General features: G+C 28.8%; 2 protein-coding genes across 9 annotated transcripts in view; one reads left to right on the top strand and one right to left on the bottom strand.

Annotated features, from left to right (window-relative positions):
- Window positions 1-6,605, top strand: part of LOC106687712 (uncharacterized) — a 17,107-nt gene extending 10,502 nt beyond the window's left edge. Inside the window, exons 7-10 of one of the 4 annotated variants that reach the window (XR_010842652.1) lie at window positions 2,637-2,789; window positions 5,682-5,826; window positions 6,007-6,163; window positions 6,466-6,605. Coding sequence is in view for 3 of the 4 variants with exons in the window: in XM_067044652.1 (XP_066900753.1) it covers window positions 2,637-2,789; window positions 4,951-5,111 (314 nt within the window). In the remaining variant the exon portion in view is untranslated. Of the gene's footprint in view, window positions 1-2,636; window positions 2,790-4,950; window positions 5,247-5,681; window positions 5,827-6,006; window positions 6,164-6,465 lie in introns of those variants that run through there. The other 3 variants (XM_067044652.1, XM_014431741.3, XM_067044653.1) reach the window with 3 other exon arrangements.
- Window positions 6,606-8,596: 1,991 nt separating this feature from the next.
- Window positions 8,597-23,222, bottom strand: part of Mms19 (MMS19 nucleotide excision repair protein) — a 30,917-nt gene continuing 16,291 nt past the window's right edge. Inside the window, exons 12-19 of one of the 5 annotated variants that reach the window (XM_067044650.1) lie at window positions 22,364-22,445; window positions 20,969-21,134; window positions 20,307-20,452; window positions 18,339-18,448; window positions 17,933-18,074; window positions 13,988-14,155; window positions 12,379-12,459; window positions 8,597-10,099 (exon numbers count right to left, since the gene is read on the bottom strand). In XM_067044650.1, the coding sequence (XP_066900751.1) occupies window positions 10,007-10,099; window positions 12,379-12,459; window positions 13,988-14,155; window positions 17,933-18,074; window positions 18,339-18,448; window positions 20,307-20,452; window positions 20,969-21,134; window positions 22,364-22,445 (988 nt within the window). In that variant the 3' untranslated portion in view covers window positions 8,597-10,006. Of the gene's footprint in view, window positions 10,100-12,378; window positions 12,460-13,987; window positions 14,156-17,932; window positions 18,075-18,338; window positions 18,449-20,306; window positions 20,453-20,968; window positions 21,135-22,363; window positions 22,446-23,222 lie in introns of those variants that run through there. The other 4 variants (XM_014431730.3, XM_014431731.3, XM_014431733.2 and 1 more) reach the window with 4 other exon arrangements.

The following is a 23,222-nucleotide window of genomic DNA, read 5'->3' as shown; positions in this document are numbered from 1 at the left end:
AAAAGGAACAGATGGTAATAATAGTAATTCAAAATAACATTACTGCTTGTATCTTTCTTTATCCATTTTGTAAATATGTTATGGCCTTGCCTAATCACCAACATGTCTTCTTCTACTTCCTCTAACTCCTGTGTGCCATCTCTGCTAACTCTTCTCATCTCTGGGATGGTGCCCCTAGTTTTCCAATGTACTCCAAGTACATGCACCTGGGTCTGCCAAGAGGCCATCTTCCTTCCAACCTTGCTTTCAAATACCACCTGGATTTTCTAGTATCATCCATTCTACAGACATATCCATACCATTTCAATTGTCGCTCTAGCATTGTGTCTCGCACTGATTTCACATCCAGATCCTCCCGAATCCTTTCATTTCTGGCAGTCTCTCCTGGTCTTAACAACTATTCTCCGGAGAAATCTCATTTCTGCTGACGTTATCCTTCCAAAGGCTGTCCAGCTTTCTGATTCATACAAGAGGACTGCGAGGAACACGGATTTAAATATCTGTATTTTGGCATCTCTGCCTACTTCTTGCTTGCCATCTTTACTTATTATGGTCCCTGGAAACATATAAGTATTACCAATATGTCTAAAAATCTCAATTTGCCCTCTTGCTCCATTTCCATGGTGAACTTTATCCTATCATGGTGACTATTTCAAGCTTCTAGCATATTATTAACCTCATTCTTTTTCATAATATAAAATATATTATCTATATATATATGATTTTCACTGTTATTTCTAATTTATTTAGAGCAGTTTTTATCGGATCATTTAAGACTAATACTGATGATATATCACCCATGAGAATCCCAAAAAGATTCTTGAATAGTTACCCCTAGTACTAAAAATACCGTTTTCATAACAAATTTGTATTCCTTCTAAAACATTTTTTTTTCTTTTTCTAATTCGATTTCTTCCCATTTTTCATTAATTATTTTATTGGGGAACTATACAGGCAGTTTTTTGGGGTTCCCATGGACGGTATATTATAAGTATGCAGAAATTTTAAGTAAAATTAATTTTAGATTAATATGGCTAAATTTTAGGTAACAATTTATAATTTATATAAGAGTGTTGGGACTTGATGGATGAACTTTGTTATAATTGAATAAAATAATCAGTCTCAGACAAGATATCAGAATATATATGAAATTGATATTTTAAACATCATGATAAATTTATTGTGTTAATGAAACACCCTTAGTAAGTTCAACGCAATCTTACACTTTATTCATAGGATAGTCGCATCGTTGATTGGTTTTCAGTTGCTATTCCCTTATAACAGACATTAGCAGAAAATGCAGAGGTTACATAGATTCAGAAATACTTACTACTATCTGACTTTCCCTCATTTCCTTAAGTTGTTTCTGTTGAACATTTAAGAATCTCTAGATTTAATAGATCTCTTCCTCATATTCCAACATTCTGCCTGCTAAGCAGTTTTTCTTGTTATTGAAGCTCCAAACTAACTTCACAATCACAATCCATTAGTCTAATCCTCATTCTGTCATCTTTCATTTTCAAATGGAGTTTTCAACAGCCAGCTTTCCTCTCAAATATATTACTTTTTACCAATTTCTCTCTATTGTTGTTTAAAATCTATAAATTTGGCCTCCAATGAATGAAAGTGAACACAAGAAATTTTCAAATACCTCAACCAATTTAGTATAATTATATTTCAGAAATGCAAAGCTATCGATTTTCATATTATCACAGAAACATACTGACACAGAATCATAGTACTGTAGATATCGTTAAGCTATTCCTGTAAGAAAAAACCACAGAAACACAGTTCCAAAAAGTAGACATGTAATAAGCAGCAACACTTTAAGGTCCAATGACATTTTATCATAATCATCCCTATCACTATGAAGTTATACTAGAACCTTCATAGCTATAGCAGTGGTTTTTTTCATGGGGGTTCTATGAGTCTCTCTCAAAGGATTTATGAAATAATTTAGGAATAGGTCATTCCCAATCAACTCAATACAGTTTTCAACTGCAGATTTTCTTTAATTTTGCATAGATTTTGTTTTGGTATGCTGTATTTGTATCAAATGATAATGTTGGGGTTCTGTCATTTATTTACTTTTATAAAAAGGTTCCATAATTTTCCTACTAATACCAAAAAGGTTTCACTGCAAACAAAAAAAAGTTGAGAACCACTGACCTATGCTATAAATATTCCACAGTATTTTCAATTATGGTCTCATAAAGCACTTTAGGTCCAGGCTTATCTCTTGAAATGCCAAGACCATTCTATGGGTCAGAATGTTGGACTCCCAATAAAAGAGATGTAACTAAACTGTTAACATCACCAGAAAAACACAAGTAAATACGTAAAAAATATATTATTCTTCTTCATTCGTTGAAATTTAACTGAACAATAAATAAATATTGTAATGAAAAAACAATCAAGACCTTCTAACATGAACTTAGTAAGACAGGGTATCAACTAACAGCTAAGGTAAGTTTACTTATCATGGCCCACATAGCTGCGTGTATTTTACAGATTAGTATGTCAACTGCGAACCATCAAAGCTAAGTTTAGAAAACTAATTTCTAATTGTGAGTTATGCTAAGCTAACTTAGCTTTCCTCTTGGTAGACAGCTAGGCTTAAGTAAATAATTGTACAGATCCTGAAGAAAATGAATCAGAACTGAGTGCAAAAACAGATGCAACCACACTTTTAAAAACTAAAGATGGGAAGATTGCAAAGATTCAAAGATCACGAGATAAAAAACGCTATAGGCTGGAAATAGATTGTAGTACAATAGGACCATCTGAAGGTGAGAAAAAATATGTTATATCTTTTTTTTAAATTGGCACAGAAGCACTGCGGCCAATAAGGCCTATTGTGCGCTATATGTTATATCTTAGTCACCCAGTAAATTAATTTCCAAAACTAAATCTTTTTAAGAGTATGTAAATTGAATATGTATAATCTTTGGGCATTAATAATTCAAGAAGTCAACCATATATTTTGTTCAACTCTCGTTAATTAATTTATAAAACAGATTAACCCTGAAATATATATATTTGTTGCATTGATATTGAAGTGAAATTTAAATACATTAATGTATCATAGTAAAAAAATTTTAGTTACTGTGTTCCAATTGACTCGTTTCTCCACCTTATAAAATTTATTTTTCTACATAAAAACTAGGATCTCATTATAAATTGATCCATCCAAAACAAAAATTGTTTTTGTTATCAAGTCTCTTGTAACAAATATTCAGGTTTAATTATCCTTAAAGCACTCTGTTTTGTTAACATATAAGTCATATTTGTCAGTAAAATTTGTTATTATATTTCTAACTTTTGCTGCATTTATGGAAAATTTTGAGGAAAAAAAAGAAGGAAAAAATATATATGACTGTTAAACAAGCTTATCGAACATGGTTTTGAAACAACTTGATCTGAGGAATAAATATTTGGTGAAACTTGAAGTGTGTAAAAGATTTGTGGAGAAACTTCATCACTGGAATCCAGAAAGATATTAAGACCTTAGGAGTTCATCCTTTCATTAGGAGCTCAGTGAGGGTGAGCCAACAAACCACCTTGATGATTGCACTTGTACATTGAGCTGTCAATGTAAATGGTACGAAAAGCATTTTCACTATGCATAGTGAAGATTTGTTAGTTCCAACATTTACCAGAAAATTGATGGAACACAATCTCATAAGCATCAATAATTTCACATGAATGTGCAGTGATAAAATTGATCATTCTCATTCTCTTGATCAGAATTTAAATTACCTATCACAATAAGAGATTCTAAGCTTCATAGAAATTCTTTATACATATTGGCATTCAAATTTATAAATTTGGTAAGCAGATTTGACAGAGATTCAATTAGGTCACTGATATATTAGTGCTTGATGATTTTCATTTATGTTAACTTTCATCTGATATGATAATAAAAACACTAGGATCAAGAAAAAAAACATTATTGAGAGTTTAAAATATTTTTGACAACACAACTTTGCATACTATTTTAAAAAAGAAACACTTTGTACCATGGTACTTTTATCTCTATAGATATGAAGCTAGAATAATATTGAGGCAGGTGTAGCTTTATTCAATAGATACCAAATAAACCCATCAAATATAGGATAACGTTATTTGCACTTAAATAAATATTAAATTGAATAAAATAAATCCAATAAAGATAGAAAAAAAATTAATTTAACTCTTAATACCCAAGTAAACAATTAAATTAATTATTACAAGAACCAAAAGAAAGAACTTGATGGAAATACAAAATTTTCCCTACAAAAAAGAGTTTATATATACGTCGAAGGTGTGTCCTTAAGAGTCAATAACTTCTCTTTTATGACTAATGATCATTATTTATAACTAAATCTAAATAAGTTACACCAATCCAAGATACCTCCCTCTTAACACTGGACCAAGGTTATTCACAAAGATAAACGTACTAACTTCTTTTTCTAATCATGTAATAATCCAAAAATTCACCTTTCAAGGTGTAACACACCTCATGACTTATTAAGTAGAGTAAGTTAACCAGTGCTTTTTACCAGGCACCTGAATCTGAAGGGTCAACAGTTACTGTTTCCCTTCCTTCACTTTCACTTTAGCACTGGTTGCGCACAATGCTTTAAACTGAATATTTTCATTAACACCAAAAATTAAAATTAAAATTATTTAAAAGATTAGTTAACAATAAAATTGTTCTTGTTCAATGATGAAAACTGTGTCTTCGATGACACTTTTTGGTTTAGTGGCATGAGATATTAGAACATATATAAAGAGACTCAACGAAAATATTTATATTTATGAAAGAAGGTTAGAACTGATGAAATAACAGCTATTGATCAATTATTATTACCATTAAATAATTAGCAGTATTCAATATTTTAGCTAATAATAAATACTCATATATAAGAAACTCAATACCACAAAATTTACGGTAAAAAAATGTTTAAGATGTAAATGAAAATGAAGATCTTGAAGCTGAGAGAAAGAAAAGAAAAGCAAAAGCTCTAGATCATCCTTCAGGAACTGAAAGATACATGGGATACTTGCAAGGGGTTGTAGGATGTAGCTCTGGATATTCATTTATCAAACATTCCTTTCCGCTTCACTGAGGACAAAATGTATACTCTTGGCCTTGATTTTAAGGAATAAATTAGTTTATTCAAATTTGAATAATTTTTATCAATGATTGACAAGTAATATTCCATGATACTGGGCATAAAAAAAAGTACAATATTCTACCATCCTTCGGTTTAATTTAAAAACTGACTTCTGTGATACACAAAAAACAAATTTGTTTTAGGTCAGTTACAAAATTAAATCAATAAACCAATAGTTAGTCACATTGGTCATTAAACTAATTTAGTTTTAAATTATAGAGATATTTCTATAACTAAGAAATGGTGGAAATGTTAAAAATTTAAATTGTTGTCATGAAAAAAAGACATTGGTGTAGATAAATGAGAAGAAAGAAAGAAAATTATATTGTTGTGAGTTCATATCGAAGGGAGGGTGTAATTAATATATTGTATTATCACATTTTTTTGAGATATTTTAGGGGAATAAAAGTTATAAGGTTTATGATTTGTATTGTAATCTTAAGTGAATAAATATTTACTTGATTATAAATGAAAAATAATTTGTTTGTAATATTTGAATTTAAATATCGTGAATTGCTCAAGGTCATGACTAGAGGAAGTCTACTGCTAACTTAAATCAACAGAAATAATTGAAGCATTAAACAGCATTGAGTATGTGCGAAAAACAAATGTACATAACATTAAAGTAACCATCTGTACAACCAAACTGAGATTTATTAAAAATAAGGTAATAACATTTTTTTATTTTGAATAGAAATTCATGTCCAGACAGTTGTACATGGCCACGTTGTTGCACGTGTCATACAGTTGAGGTTTTGTGATTCTGAAACTCTCAAATCTGTTAGGTCTCCAATTAATTCTAATCTGAGCTTTGTACAGAAAAAAATTAGAGCTTATTGAATTACAGAGAGCAGCTACAATCGAGTTGGATAATGAGTTGAAAAGAAAGTTTATTAATCAGCTTAATTAATGCCACAGTCCTTTTATTAGAGAACTTTGGTAAAATATGCAGAAATATTCATAAAAAACAAAAAGAAAGAAACACACCGAGAGAAAATTGGATGGTTAGTAATCAATAAAAAACTTCATTAAATAAGAATAAGAGAGAAATGTGAGTATTTAAGTTTGATACAACAACATTTATTATTACCATCTTAACAAAATTAACAATACTAAATGTAAAACTCCAAAAATATAAAAATATGTCGAATTGAGAATGCTCCTCTTCTGTTATCATTCAATTAGACAGCTTTCAACTTAATTTTGTTCTAAATATTTATTCAGAAAATAAATTGAATGAGTAAAACAAAATTACGTTTAGCTTTTATATTAAGTCTTTTCTTATCTTTGGTTCATGCTATACTAGGATAATACTACAGCCACTATCATGTCTATGATGACTTTATCAGTTACTAAGAAAAAATTATGCTCGTGGCAGATGAGAGAAATGTGACCCAAAGCTGTACTTCTAAATGGGTGTGACCATTATATAAGCACAATGTGAACTTGATGTAAGAACAAGTAAAATAAGCAAATATCAGTTGTATAAGCTCATATCACTTACCTCACTGGTAGTAAAGTTCAATACAGAAATTGTTTGCTGTATCTTCACTTGTTTTTATTTAATTAAGCTGATTGAATAGATTTTTTTTCATGCTAGCACCAGGAATTTTCAGGGAGATGTATATTTATCAAATTCTTAGTAAAACTAACCAAAGTTCTCAGCATGAAATTCTTTTAAAAACATGGAATAGCGAATTGAAAGTCCAATACGCTATACCACGTTACTACAGACCACTAAGCCAGAAATTGAACCATATGCGACTCACTTCCACTCCCGACTTCTGGCAAAGGGGTGTCCATATTTGAAAATCACGTTGCTAAAAAGTGCATTTGGAGCGACTTACATTGTGTATTTTCCTGCTAAAACCTTTCACCTGATACACATAAGCAGGAAAGATAATTAACAAAATATATCAAAACAATAAATCATCACAAAAATATGTGTTGTCAGATCCTCACAAGACTCAGCCCACTAGGGGCCTGTTTCATAATAAAGTACTAGTACTATTAGTCTTGAAGCTAATTGAGAACGATTTTGTTTCATGATAACAGAGTACGAACTACAAATTATATTAACACACTGTTTTTTTATCTATTTTAGCCACTTTTTATATATTTCTCAATTTAACTAAGTTAAATTTCCTCTTCCAATTTTAAATAAATGTTTCGGAAGTGATATAGGACTGTCACTAAATCAGGGTTTAAGTGGGAAGAATGGTCTTCAAATATTTTTTGGGTTGTCCTGATGGACGCATGAACAGTCTCACAGTTTCAGTGTTACTATGATTTAATCATTTCTGATATTTATTTCATCTTTTCCTTCAATGTTGAACTTAGAAACTACACAAAGATAATAAAGCAATCTACAATACAACTGTGTTGTATTAGAGTTTTGATAGATTTTCAACATTAATACAACTGTTAATCAATTTTCATTACTTCAGCCATTTATGACAAGAAATAAATGTTTTATTTATTCTTAGATCGTGTCTACAAGTTTAAATAGGATAATCCAACATTCATCTGATATGTTTGTTAGGAATGTATAAATTCATCCAAAGCACAGAACATATTGCTGGTTAAATAAAATAAAGAATTCTTTCTTAACGAAAGTTGAGTTCCTAGGAGTTATTAGTCTATGAATATTCAAATAACAAAGTTTGTGCGCAAAACATATCTTGTATTATATTTTTTTGTCTTGAAATTTTGGAATTATCCTCACTTAAAATACCCTTTAAAATTAAACAATACAATAAAATGATTAGAGATTGTACTTTTTAATTTTTACACTTCTAGTTATTTCCTAATACTATTAGCTTCATTATAAAACAGGGCCCAGTAAGGAACCATAGGTATAAATAATAGTTATTAAATGTTTTCATTATGTAAGATATAAGTATTGTGGTAGAAGAGAGGATATAGGGAATAAGATATAAGTGGCCAGAGTGCAATTAAAGTACTCCTGGAACCCTTGGTTGTGGCACAATTATAAAAAGGTTAGACCCCAAGAAGCTACAATCAATGGAGTTTTACTCTTAGGTGAGCAGTAACTGAAGACAACGACAAAAAACAATAAGCTCAAATGAAGATAATTACTGAAATTAAATAATATTTCATAAGTAATGCACAATCTAGCAACTACCAGATAGAAAGATTGACTAACATAATAAGCATTCCAAATAATACAACTTAATCCATAGTTAATTAAACTAGTAACAAAGATTCTACCGAGAATTAAACTGAACATGCAAACAAAAAAGATAATTTTTGGTTTATAACAAATTTATGATATTATCATTTTTATGTTCATGATTTTATGTTATGATCATTCATTTTTATCAAATTTATCATTTTTTTAAAACTTAACAATCTTCAGCTAAATTTTTTTGTCTTCAAAATAAGGATTATAAAAAAAAAATTGTATTTTTTTAAACAAAGAATGATTTATTTACAGCAATATAAAATAAGGCAACTAAAAGGCATTATATGCTCTACAGTGAACCAAGTAATATTACAATAATTTTAAATATAAATCAAAAATTTATATACTTTTCAGTTCATTGGTAATACTTCAAAAGTACTCCATGGAGAAATCAGGTGGTTAAAAGTCTTATTAATCAGAACCAGCATTGGATCGCAAAGATGGCTAAGTGTCTCCAATGACACTTAGCATATTTATTGTGTAAAGTGTATATTTAAGTTAGGTTGCAATTAGTTGCTCATTTATTCATCTATTGTTTGGTTCGAGATTTGATAACATAATTTATAAGGGATATAAAATATTATTCATTATATCATGATGATTCGGTGGAGTGTCAGCACAACTAATTACATATTTGTAACCTCATGTGTCATGTTTTTTTTTAATAATTATTACTTGAGCAAGTATTAATTGAGGACTGAAATCTACTTGAAGCTAAAAAATGAGTTTAAACTATTAATCATGCCAAAAATACTATTAGCATTTCTTAATGATTTATTTACAAAACAGACATCAATCATGTCTGTTAAAGCAAAAAACTCTTAATAATGTCTTTTACAAAATCTTGTCTTTTACAGATCCCAAACCAGTCTTACCTCAAATTATAATATTACAAGGAAGTTAAATTACTGGGAGTTTATATTGCAAATAAATTATTTAAGTTAATACAGGACCTCCATATAATTCTCAAAATATAAGCTAAGTGAGTCACCTTTCCATATCCACAAATGTGAATAGCTACTCTTTGCCAACTTAAATATTGAATGAAAGATGTAAATTGTATTTTTTAATGCACTATTTGGAAATAACCTAATGATAGTAATATTAGTGAAAATAAAAAAATTATTTCAGTTTTTGAGGTCGGTCAACTCTATAAACTTGTGGAGAGATTCAACTAGCTTTGGAATTCCTAGTAAAGTATCATTGTAAATCAAACAAACAGCTAATTTATCCATGGAGTACTTGTGAAGTAGTACCTAATAATTTAAATAAACAACAATAAGTACAACAGTTGATCTTTATGAAGTATGAAAAATTAGTATTTTTATTAACTATAATTGAAACTTGTTATTTATATATATAGTTACTTATATGAAACATATAAACAACAATGTATTATTTGCTTTACATCAGATATGAAATCACAATTTCCCTGAGGTTATATTATGATAATAATCAAATGACAAATGAGAATTAAAATAATCAAAACCAATTGCAGAAAAAAAATGCAAAAACTGAATGGAAAAAAACACTATTATAATAAACATTTCCTGGTCACCTTTTTGAGTTTGATATGGATTATTTATCACTTAATGCACTAAAAACTGTTTAACTAAAACTTTTATTTTTAAAAATTCATAAATTAAATTAAAAACCATCTAGTCCTTGCTTTCACAGCCGATTGACGAACAAGTCGCTTCTTGTCATCGAGGCACTTCTGTAATCCAGCCAGGACCTAGAATTACAACTTAAATTTAGAATAATGCACAGAAAGTTTTATTTTTTTTTAACAACTAAGGAAGTTCTAAAGACAACTTCTTTTTTTGCAAGTACCTTTACTAAAACTTCTCCATTCTTAAACCAGTTTCTATGATTCTTTTAATAATCAAAAAGGTACACCTCCTGAGTAATCCTATATGAATATCTTCTGTATCCAAAAGATTTTTTTTTAAAGATAAACTTAGGAACAAAACTTCATAATGAACAGTAGCTAATCACTCCTCCCCCCAATAAGTATAATAGATTAACTTACTATAAACATTTCTAAATCTGCTTGTTTATATTTAAAAATAAAAATATTAACAGACATACACCCAGCAGTGGGACCCTCAATAGGCTGTTAATTAAAAGAAAAAGCTCCTAAACGGTAACAAGACAAGAACCACTAGGACCAAAAGAAATGGTGTTTTAGAACTCATAAAAATTTTGAACGACGATGGAAAAATTATACACTTAAACTGGTCACCTAATCATATTGGGATTAGAGGCAACGGAATGGCTAATAGGGCAGCAAAAGAGGTGCTTACCTTTTACGCTTTATTTTCTGAATAAACAACATCTAAAACCAAAAACTAAACAAATAAAATATTTTCATGTTCTCTACAAATTTTGATAATTGAAATTCTCGACCTTTTCATGAGTTTTTTTCTGAAAATTCCAAGCTAGCAATATTTGTACACATATGATATATCATGGAAATCTCTTTTACTTATACTCTTTACTTTTACTTTTTCAGGCAGCATGCATAATGTATATGTAAATTTTAATATATTTTATATATTATTTAAGCTGTATTATGTAGAAAATTAACTAAATTCGATAATTAAAATAACAACTTTTATTTTCTTAAAACTGCCAGTTCTGAAAAAAAAAAATCAATTGATATATAAGTATAACAAACTGTATTTTCCCCATTTCACTTTGTTTTTAAACTGTTCGTTTAATTATTTTATAAAAAGAAAATATCTAGAACCTCAACTTGAAATTTCTTCAGTGTCCAAAACTGACTTTGACACCTTCTGCAGATTGTATCTTAAATAGTATCTTGATTAAGCAAGTATCTTATTGATTTTTCATTTATCATACTTTTTACTTTCAAAAACTTTCAGAAGTGTTTGAACTAGAATTCTAATCGATTACAAATTACTAAAAAAGGAGTATCTAGAGGTTTTATGTAGTTCCGTCACATTAATAAATTCTGGCATTTTTTTGGTAAATAGGAGAAACTAAACAAAATGGTCTGTTTTTATTAGTTTGCTGGTATTTTTATTAGGCATGATTCAACCGATCCAACCAATGAGCTTAAGTACATATACAAGAATATTTTCTTATAATGAATAAAGTTTATTTCCGTAGCTTTTTTTTTTTTCCATTAATTAAATTATTGTTTATTTATTTCTAAAGTAGAACTACTTTTGCCATCACAAGGCATGTGCCATAAACACCACAATAATAATTCCTCCACTCAATAAAATAATGAATAAGAATTAATTGGAACAGATAGATTGATGGCACAATTGATTGGTAAGAAAACTGAGCTGTGTGGACAGGCTTCAGTCCCATATTTTCCTATCATCCTATCCACTGTCTCACTTTGAGCATTAGGGCTGGACCTAGCAGGCATAATGAGACTGAATAAAAAATGTCAAAATTAATTTAATGCTTCACAGACCAAAGATAAATACTTTATTTAATCAGCAATGCTACCCAAATACATTGGGTTGCTACAACACACAGCATACTTATTAATTCATTATTGGATTAATTAAGAAAATGCATTCCATGAAGACGTTAGCAAAAATCACCTTTTTTATAAATGATTTATATTTTATATCAAAATATAAATAAAAGAAGGGCTGTTAGATACTTCTTTCTCTTCTTCCCTTCCCCCTTAGCTATTGTGGGAAGGAAATTAAAAAAAAAATTGTTCTTCAAAAGAATCGTACAGAACCTAAAGAGGATTCATGTATCAATAAAATTATATCACATTCATTTTTTAAAAATGTCATCCCACAAAACCTGATAGCTTATGTGATATTAGATATTATTGTTCCTAATTAGCAAACATTGGATTAGAAATCAAATTATGCACTGAAATAAATATATAAGGAAACAAAGTCTCATAAACAACATGAGAAAATTATACAATTTATAACTTTAAATAATAAAATGGTGAAATTATAACAAGCATAGTTTAAAGAATGTTTATTAGTATCAATGGAGGTGCAAGCTAACCTTGTTTTTGTAAGGAAGCATATCCATTGAGTCATATTTTCCGTACAAGTAAATGCAGTTAAGAGCTTCTTTGCGAACATCCTATGAAAGAAAAACACCAAAATTGTCAACATTAATATCATAGTAAAAAATTAATTTAAGGATACACGGGCTTTCAAATAATTATAATAAAGTCCTTATGGACAAAAATATTAAATAAAAAAATAACATTACAGGGCTGAACTTCATTAGTTTTACTTACTTTTCTTAGTCACTGAAAGTATGTATTAATTATTGATATATTAAGTAAAAAGTACTTCAGGATACCTCATTCATTTCAAGGAAAAGATAATGCTGATTTTGAAAAATATTAAATAATTACTGTCATATAAAGAATAAAACAATTTAATGATATTTAATAATTTATTAAAATTAAGAACTAAATAGAAAATTAATTAGAACAAAGTCATTTAAACTGTGATAGTTTATACCTCAAATACATTAACAATATCATTTTAATACTTTAAAAAATAACGGATCATTCCAGAAACATCTTGTTTCAACTATCCTTTTGTAGGATATCTAAATAATTTTTTCAGAGTTAGGAGGAATCAGCAACAATTATTATACAAATAAGTATTCCAAACAGAATATGAGTAAAAAGTAGAACAATAACTAATTAATCATGAACTATGTTGTTTTATGAAGGGTATACAATGTTATTGTCTTCCAGAGTTCTTATGATAATTTGAAAGAGCTCCGGATATCAGAAAATAAACTATTTGGGTTATTATACAATGTACATTGGTGAAACTAGTAATAAGCGTCTTTTTATTTTGTAATGGACTCACAGAATAAATCTTGCCTTTCTCACTCTGACTAGAATAGGTTAATAACCTGTAGTACAAAATAACTTATTTTTACTGGACTAAGTTGGAGAACATAAGGATGTTAAACAAAATAAATTAAACACAGTCCAAATTTAATTTAATACTGAAAAGTTATGTTAAGTTGATTAAAGTCCAATTGAATTTATACAAAAATTGTACATCTTCCAATTTTATTTTATTTAACACAATATCATTAGAGAAGTAATTACTGAAAAAAATGATCTCTGGACAGAGATATTCCTATGGTTAGTACTGCAAATCATTTTGGATAATAATGTAAAGATACAAAAACTTGTCATGCACAGCTGTTACAGGGACACAAAAAATGTCAGAAATACTATCAAAACAGTCCTATAAAAAATAGCTACAAAACTTATTAAGTATAGAGGATGTATCTTATTAAAAGTTTGAGAAGGAAATATAATCACCATTAATAAGAAATGGAACCAATACCCATTATAATATTAACAATCTAATTCTTTCCAAGGATCGGAAACACTTCATCGAACATTTGTTGGGATTGAAAACTGAATATTATGTTATTTATTTTTAAAACATTTAAACTTCAGAGTATGACAATTAGCTTAAAACAATTGCTAATAATCTTGGGTCAACAAGCAACTACTGATCTTTTAAGTAAGAAGCTTATTATTTTAATCATAACAATATAATAAAATAGCCTACTATCAGTTAATTACGATAGCAGCTGTACTTAAAAATGTTCTAAAGTTTTGACTCACCATATACGATGAAGTCTGAGCCAGGAGAATAAATCTTGGTATGAATGTCTCTGCTAATGTACCCAAAACATCTACACCAGCCTCCAGCAGGGAAGATAAGGTTTCTAGTATAGCCAAAGCTATACTAGAATCATCAGACTCTAAGCAGTGCACCATCATGCCTGTTAGCTAGATTGATATCGAAACAGACTTAAAATGGCATCCTTTATTCAATATGAATTGTAAAATAATAAGTTATTAACAAAAATAACAAAAAATACAGATAAGAAATAGGACTAACATTATACATTTTATTTATATATACATATGCTACAATTAGGTGTTGTAAAAAAAAAACATATACATGTATATATATCAACCCCTCACGATAGCCGAGTGTTCTAAACCTTAGACCTCTGGCACATATATCATATGTATATATATATATTTTTTTATAACTCCTACTTGTATTATATTACAGACCTTTCGCCTTTCATTATATTCTACAGTCACCTATCCTCTACAGATCATTTTTCATTTCACAACACTCATTTAGCTCAATTGTACTTTCTCATTATATCTATAATTTTTCTGAACTTTCTTTTCATAGTTATTTATTTCTCACTAGTTATTTTCTAATTTACTCAATAAACCTTAAGTTTTGTTTTTCTACCAAATTTATTTTATCTAAACGGTCTGTCTTTCATATTAAATTATCTATGGTGGTAACTATTTTCACTTGGTTTAATTTATTTTTTTAATGATATCTCAGTAAGCATCTCTGTCTATTTAATATTTTTCTTCTTTCTTCCCACTCCTACACATCTCTTCTCTCTTGTTCCTTCCTTATTCACTTTTCCAGACATTTTATATTTATTTTATCTTATTACTTTTTACTCATCTGTATTCTGTACATCTGTTATCCATTGTAGCTTATATTATGTTTTCTTTCTTACCCATTGTATCATATATATCATTTTAATTTAAATAGTTTTCACTATTGATATATCTTTAATCACTACTTACCTATTTTATTATGCTAATTTCAATTACTTCATTTTATTTCTTTATTTATATCAGCACTTTCTGATCTTTAACATATTTTTTTATCATTTGTTTTGTATAAATCTTACCTCTTCAATATTATATTTCATCTTCTATTAATATCAACTTTTATCTACTTAATTTATTCTTATGTATATATCCATGTCTGTTTGTTGTGATCTTGTTTTGTTTTTCAGGCCTAATGAAGACCTGAAATTCAGGTTGTAATGTCGGAAAAATAAACAAGTTTTACTTATTTGTATATCTTTACTGACCTCACCCTAGACATTGATTAACCCTTAGTTTAGCTTTGACCATTGAAATTTTAATCTTGTATCTCAAAGTTAGATAATATGTATTTGAAAAAAGTATTTAAACAGAATTGTGTATTTAATTGTTGCATTACAAAAATAAATAAGAATGTATTTAATTATAGACTAATTTTTTTATTATATGTATGTATAAGCAGCTACAATAAAAAATTCATTAGTTAAAATTAGTAAGAAATTGAAAAATGAAGCATGCAAATTAAATATTAGTTATATTATATATTATAAAGTGCATAGCTAAATTATTGAATGTTAAATCTAAGTCTACTTGAAATCACAGTTGATAAGATTAAGTTAATCCCCTTAGTTCTACTAGGGTTGGCTGTTTATCAAAATATTTTTAGCTTACAACATAGACTACTTTTTTAGGATTATTACACAAATTTGCTCCTACTTTGACTTTGTATGTGCGATTTAATCTGGTATTTAAAATATAAGAACGATGTTGAACTTGAGAAATAATTTTTTTTTATTTAGAACACTGATAGCGGCTTTCCTACCTCTTCAAAATTGATTTCTTCTTTGATTTATACCCATGATTATTGACTAGTGGTATATGAAGTTCTTTTGATCCAAGTTACATCACATCAATTTTCCCACATCAATAATCCTTAATATATTAAGTTGTTCACAACTAAAATATGACGCAACAAATTACTAACCAAACAGCCATGATTAAGATGGAATGTGACTTGAAACACAAAATAATAAAAATATCTAAATAGAAGAACCACAAGTTTTTAATTTTTGAGCTTAAAAAATGATTATATATAGATGGTTGACTGTATGTTTATAAGTGAATAAAGAAGATGGTCTGGATTTCAGTCATGAAAAACAATTAAGAAATAATTTCATCCATTTATTAAGAGCCAATATTTCGATCCCAATTACAAGTCTTGGTCAGAGCTAAAATAAAAAGATACTGAGTATAAAAATGCAGATGTAAAGGTAGAGGTATAAAAAGATATCCATGTAAAAAATGTAGAAATACATCAAAAACAGTAAGAAACTTGAAGATAAATATAAAGATATATTTATTGACATAGCAATGACTAAATGAACTGATAAATTAGTAATACTGTAGCAGTAGTGATTGATATAAAACAGAATGGTAAGTAATGAAAGGGAAAACAAATAAGCTAACACAATTATATCAAAGGACTTGAGCACTGGTTCCGGCCAGAAGGGAAGTTAAATCAGATTAGATCTTATTATCAGAGCTAGCAATACCTTTTTAGTTGATGTAACTTTAAATTGTTTAACATTACATAAGTGAAGTATGTAGAAATTAAGTGGACTTCAATTTGAAGGGATAGCTAGAAAACATGTTATGGAGTACTTAATATCAAGTATCGTAACTTTTATTTATATTGTTTTAACATTTTTTTAAAAATTAAATCTATGTATTTATTTTGAATATTAAGAAATGATGTACAATTTCATCTCATTCTTTTTTATTCCAAATTATTCCTTTTTTTTTTTTTAATTATACATTTTGGCTATTTGTGCCCATGCAGCCCAATATAATTTAGTTTTTTCCACCCAGATAGTCTCCTCTTGAGTGAAATTATTTCTGATGTCTTGTAGTAATGGAGAAGATGGTGTTGATGTCATTTCTTCAAGCTGGCAGCTTACAGAGTGAGTTCTCAAAGACACCAATTTTGAACAAATATTTCGAAAGAAAATCATGGCCAGTCTGAATTCTAAAACAGGCAATGATTTGTCTTCTTGGCAGATTCCTTGATATTGGTTCCACCAACAAGGGTGTCTACCCATGACATACCTTCTGCAGCTCTCTCATGTCTCTAACAAACTACGAGTTTTTCATTTGCCTCAATCGTTCATTTGGAAGAGCTATACAGTAAGGAAAAGTTTCATTGGAAATCAAGAGAACCTTTAGAACCGCATCTGCTTTTCCTTTCCAATCAATTTGGCAGTGCGAGGGAATCCACTGCAGCACTACATGAAATCCCCTTAGCAATAGCTGCTGTACTGCCAAGTCGGTTGTACCATCCTGAGTCAAAGTCTGAATAGATAAATTATGGAGTTATTTCTCTCAAGGTCCTCAAGCCCAACTTGATTCCATATATTCCTCCCTCAAAATTATTTGATGGGTAGCCTGCTGGTTCAGAAATTTAAAAATTGAGGGAAACAGTTGGCGTTCGGAGGTCCCAAGCTCAATAAAATATGGGATTTCTCTAATCTTCGATGATAAATTATGCTGCGTTGCTAGCCTTACATAGGCAGGTTGGTATTGCTGCCAGTAGGATGTAGTTCCTCTAGTTCCACATTTGTAGAACTTAATTGGAGTTGTATCTCTGCAGTGGGAGAGGTTAGAACTCACTCTTAATATGTTCTATATTTCAACCAATTATTCCTAGAATCTCTCTATATAAAATAAATGAAAAAGGAGAATGTTAGAATATTATACCACTAAATACTCAACCTATGAAATATTAAGTGGTATGTCTAAATATGAACATTCTATAATTTTTTTTAAAATGTAGTCTCAATCTTATATACATTCTGTGATTACTTGAATTCCATTAGTACCCCCCATTTAATAATATTTTAACAGAATACTAATACTCACTTCATTTATGACTCCAAGTACAAGTATTGTTGGAGAATACTTTAACATATGAGCCACAGCCAAAGATGAAGACTTCTTAGGTGTCCCATCCTGTGATATCAGTAAATTAATCTTCTGAAAAATTCTTTGCTTATATAATAACCTATGAAGAAAAAATTAATAATACATTATTGAATAGACACTAAAATATTAATAAAGGTAAAGATAGAGTTGTGTCATCAATTATTCATATGTCTCAAATGACCTTTTTAGAAGATATGTTATGTTCATAAATAACAATTATCTCTTTATATAAAAACCAACATTTTTCTTGAACATTCAATAAATGGCTCAATATAGGTCCTTTAAAGGTAGAGAAATCAAAAGTGATGACTACAATAGAACAAAACAAAAATAAAATACTTACCCTATACTGCAATGATTAGCCTCAGATAAATATGGACACTCTTTTAGGAGCAAACAAACACAATCTGCAGCATCCATTCCATAGACAGAGTTAGGAACAAGATTAAATAACTAGAATTTAAAAAAAATTGTAATAGTTTGAGACCAAATAATGCAGTTAATAATTTAACTTAATAATTTTCAAGTTATTAATAAGGTTAATAATTATTTTTATAGAAAAGTTAAAAATGTAAAACAGCAAAAGGGGTTTGATATAGTGGAACCTTAATGTAAGGAATCTCAATATAATGAATTTTTAGAAATCCCTCCAATCAAGACATAGTATTCCTTTATCCTTTAATGCTTCCAAATTAATGAAGATGAGACAAAACATAAGCTGGTAAGCTGAACTATATGAATATAAATTGTTCTTTTATATAACATATAGTATATCATCATAAATGAAAAGATATTTCTGAAATTAGTCAAATTTAATTATGACAGGCAAGCATCAAACAAAGGATCAACAGATTTGAAATAGAGTTCTTGGCATGGTAACAGAAGCATTCTTTGAATGAAAATGTAGCTTAAAAAAATTGAATAGGAAAGAAAATGAGGAATGATGAATAAAAATATAGCTTAAAAACATAGAATAGAAAGGAAAATGTCAGTAAAAACTGATGAATGAAAATGTAGCTTAAAAACATAAATTAGAAAGGAAAATGAGGAATTGATGAATGAAAATTATTTAGCCAGTAATCTGAGGACAGGAGGCACAGAGGCTAAGATAGCTAAAGCATCAGCCTATCAGTACATCAGCCTGAATGTGACAGTACTTGGCAAGAGACCACATGGCAGATCTAAAGCCAGATGGATAGGCTAAAAAAGAGCTTCCCACCAGTACCAATACCAACATCTTTAAAACTTTAATTTTAAGATCTAAATTATGGATATAGAAACAAAAAATAGTGAACTAAAAAACAGATGAAAGTTTAAAAAAATCGTAAGCAGCAGAAATCTGTCACTAAGGTTGTATTTTCTTGTATTTTTTTTTTTTTTTTTTTGGAAAATAGGTGTAAAGTAATTTGTTTTGAAAATGCTTGAAAACAACAAAAATAATGTTGGGAGGTAGAATGGGGTGAGGCTTGAAACATGTTAAGAAATGGATATTCAGTGCACTCTCACCCCTCCACAGTGTCCTTCAATATAGTGCAATATTCTTTTATTTTCAGGGAAAAAAAAACAAAAACATGGATACAAAGTCTAATACACTGATCTCGGCTAATAATGAACTAAATTCAATAGGTTTTTTTTTTTTTTGGAAGGGGAGATAGGCAAGTATCATCAAACCTGTAAGAACTATTTTGATGCTATAAATCTATAAAAAAACAAAACAAAGTTTTCAGTTCTTGCACGCTGTTATTGCACAATTTAGTACATAGACATTGAAAATCGAAACCCTACAAAAAGACAAAACAAAAAAGGGTCAATCGGAAAAAGCTGTAGTGGTGCAGGAAATCTTAAAAACAGCAAAGAAAATGGCAGGGAAGGGGAAAAAAACTTGAAATACTCAAAAGGCACTCCTTTAATTCATAAACTAATTTTTGAATCCTTTAGCTCAATTAAGAGGGGCTATGGAGATGTACAAAGCCTTAAAAAGTTCCTCTGGTTTGAACGAAATTTTGACTGCAATTCACTCCTTTTTTTTTTTTTTTGTCATTGTTCAACCAAAAATATTACGCTGAATACCAAATTTCAACTTATATGATCAAAAGGAAACCCCAACATTGGGGTTACTAAACGTAGTAGGCAAAAATAAAAATCAGACATCATGATAGCTCCGAAACCGTGTACTATGGGTCATGAAAATAGAAAATGCACTCCCACTCCCCTCACATGACCTTCAAAACACTATAATAGTCTATTAATTTGAGGAAATTATGACAAAAAGAATGTTATAACACTTGATAGTTAAAATTTTAAAATATACCTCAACTAACCAGTCATCACATGCAGGATAGTATCCCCTAAGAATAAGTGATTTGGTAATCCAAGCAGAAAGCCTTACTGATGATCGGTTAAGATTGGTTTCCATCTTTGATTTTGCTAATTCTAATATTTTATCCAATTCAGATTCTGAAAAAAAAAAATAATAATAGTGATAAAAAGAAAATTATTCTATTATTTAATAAGTTTAAAAATCAGTTTTTTTTTTACCATTTTTGGCATAGCACACAAAAATCAATAAATTAAATGTGATCTTATGAGGTAAAGGAATAAAAAATTAGATTATTAAGAATTCATCTAACACAATGATACAGACTCATTTGGCATAACCGCCAATACAAACAAATTGAGATTTTTGAAAACAACTGTTCGTAAGAGACAGTTCTTTCATCTTACACATGGCTAATTAAATTGTGAATGCTTTGTATTAAGCCATTCATTTTGATTAAAGAAGGTTTGGTATAAAACTTATTGAAATATTGCTAAAATAAAATTTAATATCTAAAACAAATTATAAACAAGTTGAAGTTAGTAATGAAAAATTAATGAAGATTGCAAGCAGCCATTGATAAATAACAATAATGAAATATAACAGAAACATAAATACTCTTAAGTCTATAAGTAACTGAAACTCTGTAAGAATACCATTGGTCAACTTGTTGATAAACACAGCTAGAAGTCTAGCAGCTGATTCCTGTGCAACATTAGAACGCGCTGTAATTGAGTATTCTATCAGATTTGTAGATAGCTCAAGAAAATTTTCTATTTCTACTTCTTTTCTTAGACCACAAGCTAATCCTTCCAATAAAACCTTAAACATGCAGTTCATAAAATGTTTAGAAACACGTAAAAACAGTAAAATGGGGACTTGCATCAAATTTAAAAGATAATGATTGAATGTTAAAAAAAATGTTTCAAATTGATATTTACTTTAGAAGGGTAAAGATTGAATAACAGCTCATTAATAGAATAAATCTAGGACTTCTATTATTCCAATAAAACAAAATCAAACGATTCAAATAAGAAACTTATTTATTCATTTTGTGATAAAAAATAGATTTTTGAGGTTTGGATAAAAATACTTTAGGGTCATTCTACGTCAACTAAACACATTTTATACTTTTGGACCTTACATCTTACCATTTCAGATTTTATACAAATTTTGTACAGATGTCATGTAACAATAGACTTAAAAAAATATGAAATTTTAATGAGATATGTTGATTCATTTTTTAATTTCACATAAATGGGCTGACAAATGGAGAATAAATTTTGGAATTGCTGCTGAACTTTTCCTCATTTAGATATAGATGTGGGATAAGTGTCACTTTAGAGTATATTCTATATCATTTCATACAGTATGCAATAATATATAGATTAAGATAAGTTAACATATCTCAAAACCTAATTTAAAATTTTTAGTTTAATTTTCTCCAAAAGTATTCATTTTAAAAGTTTCAAATTCATTCCTTGAATAGGTTATGTTAATGTAAATCACAGGGTAAAATAAAGATGTGGGACGGAATTGGCATCAATGCTAAAATAATTAAACTGTTCTCTTAATTAATTACTAAAACAATGTTAATATTAAATTTTTATGAAAATGAAATTCAGCTAATAAGCTAGTTTAAATTTTTTTTAATATTGCAGCCATTTCCATCCTATATTTATATTTTGACCTGTGATTCAGGTTAACTCAACCTATTCAAGGATTACATTAACAAAATTTTAAATATGTACTTTCAGAGAAAATTGAAATAAAAATTTTAAATTAGGTTTTGAGAAATGATAGCTAATCTTAAAAGGGCATGGAATATACTGTAACATGACACCCATCCCATACCTCAAGCTAGATTCTGCAGCCATTCGAAAACTTGTCGTTCTCTGGTTTTAACCCCATCTATGTGGACTTAGCAGCACTGTAATGATAGATTTCAAGGACTTAGCAGCTCAAGGATGGTAAAGTTCAAAAGTGTAATGAGTCAACATGGAATGACCCTTTAAATTACCTCCTAAAAGAAAATAAAAAATTTAACATACCATCTGATTACATGACGAATCATTTGTTGAAATACTTTTGTTAAATAATTCCAATCCACTTTTAAAAATAGCTCTCTGCTCCCTGAAAAATGTATTAAGAAAATAGTAAGATTCATAAGGGAAAATTATCGATAAATATAAAAAGCCTGTCCTCTAAATGAAAATTAACCATAATTCATAAAATTTCACTTTGATTAATCTATACTTCATCAAATAAAGAGATATCTCTATGTAACAAAAGAATAAATACATATTTCATAAATTTATGTTCGATACAAGCTAAATAACCAATTTAAAACTAGCTTTCATATTTTATAGAATTAAATGCAATATAAAAACCTATAAATTAATCCAATACCTCACTGTCTTATTAAATTTTTATCAAGATTTCAGAAACCTAAATTCATCTACAATTTTGAACATTTTGATAAATGCCAAATTTTTTTTTAAAATTTAGTAGGAGCACAAGCCAGGTTAAATGATAACAAAATAAATAAACAAATCAATAAGATTCAAACAATAGTTCTTTATATACCTATACGCGTCTTCTTAGGTTCTAGCATTTATTGAAGATTTTATTATTTCAGGAAAAGGAAATGGTAATTTATTGAGGGAAAATCTCTCTTTAACTAAATGAAATATTTTATTCATCAGTTCATACTCTAAGAAAGAAATTATGATAGCTCAAGTAAGATAAAAAATAATTTAGACAGTAAATTTCTGAAATAACGAAAGAAAACTGTGTTGATGGTAGTGCCTGATCTGGTTGTAGGCACTGATCTTGTCAGTGTTCAGTGTCAAATTGAACTTTTCGTCCAAAAATCTCAGCAAGGGTAGACCTTCATCTGTATGTGTGTAT

Source organism: Halyomorpha halys, unplaced genomic scaffold (assembly GCF_000696795.3).
Source record: "Halyomorpha halys isolate HHAL.00 unplaced genomic scaffold, Hhal_1.1 Scaffold999.1, whole genome shotgun sequence".
NCBI classification, from domain to species: Eukaryota; Metazoa; Arthropoda; class Insecta; order Hemiptera; family Pentatomidae; genus Halyomorpha; species Halyomorpha halys.
This window is presented reverse-complemented; position numbering and strand designations above follow the sequence as displayed.